General features: G+C 40.1%; 1 protein-coding gene across 2 annotated transcripts in view; it reads left to right on the top strand.

Annotated features, from left to right (window-relative positions):
• Nucleotides 1-223: 223 nt before the first annotated feature.
• Nucleotides 224-5,478, top strand: part of lekr1 (leucine, glutamate and lysine rich 1) — a gene marked incomplete at its 3' end in the record, with an annotated part of 54,874 nt that continues 49,619 nt past the window's right edge. The window contains 2 exon segments of one of the 2 annotated variants that reach the window (XM_034224604.1): nt 224-347; nt 4,153-4,256. In XM_034224604.1, coding sequence (XP_034080495.1) covers nt 344-347; nt 4,153-4,256 — 108 coding nt within the window. 2 annotated transcript variants of the gene reach the window in all.

Here is a 5,478-nt window from a genome sequence, read left to right as displayed (position 1 = left end):
TAATAATACATAATCTTATTTGTTCCTTATTTGTATTATTAATCTGAATCTTTAAATAGCACATGTTTTTTTAATTGCATGAGGTTGTTTATCAATGATACTCAGTCTATTGACGCTCATTAAATATATATTTATAATGCTTTTATTTTTATAGGCAATTTAGCTTCCTGCACTAACTCTGGCTAACTTGCACGTGACCAACGGACGTTTCCTGCGTGGTTACGTGACAACGTTACGTCGTAGCCATAGCAACAGCCAGAGCATGGCTGACAGGAACAAATCAGTCAAACTTTTTAGCATTTTATGATAATTTTCGACTTTAATTCACAAGAGACTGGTGACTATGGGTAAGTGAACACGTCTTCCGTTTACAAGTCGAGTGTATTTAAATGTAAAAGCTTCACTCTTGCAAGACTGCAGCGGTAACGTTAGAGGACAGACAGCACTGATTTGTTTACAGGTTAACGTTAGCTTATTTAGCTAACCTAACACCCGTTTTTAAGTCATATCTTACAGGCTCATCTCTTTTGTTCATTTTTTCACAAAGTGGTGGCCTTTTATAAATAATTACGTACAGCAATGTAGAGTGTATAATGTCTAACGTTACTTTGCTTGCATCTAAACTAAACTGCATTTTGGACACTATCTTGGGACTTGCCTAGAAATATATCAGTCATTAATAATAATTAGCCGTGGTGGAAAGTAACCAAGAACATTCACTCAAGTACTGTACTTAGGACACTTTACAGGTACTTCTACTTTACTCAAGTATTTTCATTTTTGCTGCAAATGTTGTATCTTTACTCTACAATTTTTTCTTTACAGATTTATTTAGTGGTTACTTTATAATTGAGGATTTTGACACACAATTATTTGGTAAAACGTTTAAAATGATTCTTTGTTATAGATTAAACCATCCAACATTATATTTAAGTAACTAAAACAATCAGTGGGTTAAAATAAAAATAAATTGGCAGCCATTTTGTATTTTTACAGGCTAGTATTAGTACTTTTACTCCAGTAAAGGATCTGAATACTTCTTCCACCACTGCTTTTTGGCCAGGAAGAGGCTGTGGGAGGCAGTAGCTCACTCTTATGGGACTTTGTTAGGGAACTAGGCCGGTTGAAGTCCAGAACTGAACCAGTAGAGTGTGGCTAGAGGGAGGCCAGTTCACTGTCTGGGTACTGCCGAGGTACCCGTGAGCAAAATTACTAACTGCCACTATGATAAAACGTCCTGCTCATTAAATAAACAATGATCTTATAGTCAGATGAATTTGTTTATTTCAAATCAATCTGCTTTTTTCATGATAGAAAAAAATAATAGTAAAGCATTATTTGTATGGCACTTTTCATACATAGGATGCAGCTTACAGTTATTTAACAATATGGCAAGAAATTCACTTCAGCTACTTTTAGCACAAATGCAGATTATGTGCATGATATGATATCACAGAGTCCAAGGAGGTAAAATAGGGAAGAGAATAAATAATACAAATAATACAAAAGTTCACAACAGATAACACACTCAGGAAAAGTAAGAAACACATAATACAAAATGAATAAATAGAATGAAAAAAGAATAATAAAGTCTTTCCTGGTAGGCTGGTCCACAGTTTTGGGAGCGTAGTGGATCAAATCTGCTTCACCCATTATGTTTTATGGGACTTTTGGAATATTTAAAAAGGATAAGATGCATTGGGGAAATGTCTTCATCCCGTGTCCTCCCTTCCCAATATTAGCCACATGCTTTTTACTTGTCTTCTTACCCGTTCCGAATTGACCCCCCTCTTGAGTTTACACGTTCGTGTGTATGTTCACTCTCACGACTTAGGCATGCGTCCATGCAGAATAGATGAGTTTATGAACAGCTTGCCTCCCTCACATTAGACTGATTAATAGTTCAATCAGGGCTAAAATGGACAAAATGTCACGGGGGGACAGTTGTCATGCAAAATCAGCCCTTTATATGTTGGCCATTACAAGGATAGGCCTGCTTAATGCTGTCACAGGGCGTTACTAATGTATCTGCCTTGTGTAAGCCAGTGATTGAGGATCCTCTGCTGCTTTTAAATACAGAGCCTAGAGACAGTAGGGGGGCAATCAGGCTATTAGCGTGCATGAGCATGAAGCCTGCTATTTACTGGGTTTGCTCTTCTGTGTGTGTGAGAGGCCGAGGCTGTACACGCTACTTGTTTACTTGTTCGACGTTGTAGTGTGTGTATCGAGTGAAACCTGCCTGTCTTTGCATGAGATAGTTTGTATTTGGATGTGTTCATTGTGCTTGTGGCCAAATCCGTGTGTGTTTGTGCTGTGCATTGTCCTGCGTGTCCTCTCACTCTATTTCCCTCTGATGGTCTGCGAGGGCATTTCATGTCTGGCATGCAGCCGGGCGCAGGGAACCATCTGATAGGAGTGACCCATGGCCCTGAGTTACCCAGAGGTATTTAATCTGAGGTCAAGTGTTTAGTTGGCGTGATAGTTTCCCCTCACTAGCAGTGGACTAATAGATACATGCCCTGAGAGCTTGCACACACTGACTGACAGACAGAGGCAGCGTCAGGCTATGAGACCTCCTGATCTCATGAACACAATACGGCCTGTTCCTCTGTGGCCTCTGGTACACCTAATTGGAACACACACTAAGACCACGTCTTGCCGAAATGTCTTTTTTCTCATATTACCCACACTTGGGAAGGTTTGAGTCCTTATTAAACTTTATGTTGCCCCTGCGGTGGAGGACAGGCTAATGTATGGCTGAAGTCAAAATACCCTCAGCCGTGAAATGCCGTAGTCTACAGTCTAAAGGCTTAATGGCATAAGCTTCACTGATTAATCTATTGAATGTAGTGTACCGTACATGGGTTTAATATGGCGGACATCACGCTAAGGGATATGCCCTTACATTAACCTCAGAGGATAAGTGCTATTCATCAGTTTAAAAGTACTTTTATCCTGAAAAGAGTACCTTTTTTTTCTTGGGTAACACTGAGTAGAACACAATGTTCCAGAAGGCTTGTTGAAATACTTTGATAACAGTTTTTTGTTCCTAATTTTTACAATTATAACAAACTTAAGTTGTATTTCTTGAAGCTGCTACTGTTGGTCATTTTGTTTTAATTCACAGTGGGTGGATTTTATGCAAAGATGTTAGTTAAAGACAGAAAATAAAACAAAAGGAGAATACCCAAACAAGAAATAGACGATGTATTTTCCCCCTAATATTTCTGCATAAGCCTATATTAGAGTAAGAATAACTGTCCGAAAAATCCCTTGATTAGCAAAATGACCTAACAAACATTTTTTGTAACTATTATTTGATCTGATACAATTATTATTCTATTCATAAAAAAATTACAAAGGACATATTCCGCTCAGTGTTTCCCACAGATCTGAAATATACTTGTGGTGGTAGCCGAGAACGGGGGGGGGGGTGTGTGTGTGTGTGCTAGTGGAGCACGCTCATGAACTGTTCGCTGGAGCCTCGCAGCGGGGTTACTGCGGAGCGCACAAAGCAGACCCTTCACACGATAGCAGAGCGAACAGGTCCAGGAGGGGTAGAGCGAGGGATCGTGGACAGATACAATAAAGTAAACCTAAATGGGTCGCGAAATATACTTTGGCGGACGTTAATATACCTGGGCGGCCCGCCCAAGTAAAGTCTATGTGTGGGAAACCCCGCAGGTTCATATTTGTATGTAGTGCCTCTACTGTCACATGTCTCCATGCTTTAATGTTCAAAAAGCTCTTTATTTGTCTCATACTGCCTGTGCTGCAGCACCTCTTTTCACCCTCTGTCTGAAACCAGAGCCCAGTCTGCTCTGATTGGTTAGCTGATCGGCACCGTTGTGATTGGTCAACCACTTAGAGATGTCGTGCCCCTTAGCCAATCACGTACAATGTGTTGGAGCGCGTTTGCAAATAGAAGCACGAGTGTTACATGGTGATGTCACCATGTTCCGAAAGCAAACAAATGTCTCCACTGAGGCGTTTCAGGCAGGGGGGGGGGGGGGGGGGGGAGAGGGAGAAGAGTGTCTGGGCCTCTTTAATTGGAAAGATGAATTAGTATTGAAACCAATGATTAGTTGCAGCACCAAATGGATGTCATACAAATATACAGTATAGCTATTTCTACTCTTCTCTTGTTTCCAGGAGACGAGGAGAGATCTACGGAGGCGGAGCAGGAGGGGGAGGAGGAAGTGAAGCTGGTCCTTCACTGTCCTCCCATCTACCCGCTGCCTGAAGGGATAAAAAAGGTAGGCAGTGATTCAGAAATCATCTTCCTGAAAACCAGGCGGGTACCTTACAGGTTTTCTATTTGAAGTTAAATCTGAACACCCTCTCAGGGGAACATACATCAAATCATTTTGTATGCATTCTGCTTGCGACCATGTTACCTTTCAAAGCTGCATGTTAATGAAACACCATATTGACACAACATATGCCACTTTTTTCCACAACCCATCCTGGTAAATGTTAATGCTTCTCTCTCTCCTTATGCTGCAGTCATCAATATGACCAGAATAAGAAATGGAACAATGCCTCTCCCTATAATATTCCATCTGTTTTAACATAAAGCACTTAGGAAGCACCATGGCGATGATGGCGTGTTGCTTTATTTCCTCGTCAATGTCAGGTGGCAGTTACATATTACCATATGATATGCCATATGGTATGAATATAAATTAGGGAATATCTTCCTTCCGCACACAGTCTCTACCAGTTCGAGCAGCGTATTCTCCGTTTATCAAAGGAAATGATTATCTACAAAAATAAGGCTTTCCAGAGTTAAACGACTTTACTTTCAAGATGACGCTAAGTAATTGCAGCTGATAAGTAAAGACGTAAATATGTCACCACGTTGCAAAATCATTGAGATCATAATATGACTCATTTATGACATTCATCATGATGATAATAGTTGGCTTGTTTACAGCCTGTTTGATCATCCCACTTCCGTTTGCATTCACTGCAGACCATAGCAGCATGAGCTAAGCTCTTAAAGTGCTTTTAAAAAATAATGGCTTTCCACTTTGGTGTTGAATTGAATGTCCAAAGTACAAGCACAACGAAATGTGTCCTCTGCGAAGTGTTTTAGAAAACCTGCGCTCTCATTCAGCATATTCACAAAGTAGTCGGTAAGTAAAGTTCAAAAGGGCAAAAATAAAATCTTAGCAAAACAAAATGCTCCGTTTTAGTTCAAACATACAGTAGATGGTTACCGGTACATGTCTTTATTTTAAAATCTAGTGTGTGTATTGTGATCCCAACACTTTAGAAATATAACAGTAATCTGATTATGTCTTTTTTATGCAATGTTTTTGCGAATACAGTTACCTTTTACATATCCTGATTATGTGATCCTGGTATCCATTACTCCCTAGTTACGTTTGTCTATTCTGAGTGATTTGATATACCAGCTCATACTCACTCTATGGGGCTGCTCCGTCTGCGCTCTCTCTCTCTCCGTCTGCGCTC

The sequence above is a fragment of the Gymnodraco acuticeps genome, unplaced genomic scaffold (genome assembly GCF_902827175.1).
Source record: "Gymnodraco acuticeps unplaced genomic scaffold, fGymAcu1.1, whole genome shotgun sequence".
Taxonomy (NCBI): domain Eukaryota; kingdom Metazoa; phylum Chordata; class Actinopteri; order Perciformes; family Bathydraconidae; genus Gymnodraco; species Gymnodraco acuticeps.
Note: the sequence above shows the minus strand (reverse complement) of the source record. Positions and strands in the feature narration are given on the sequence as shown.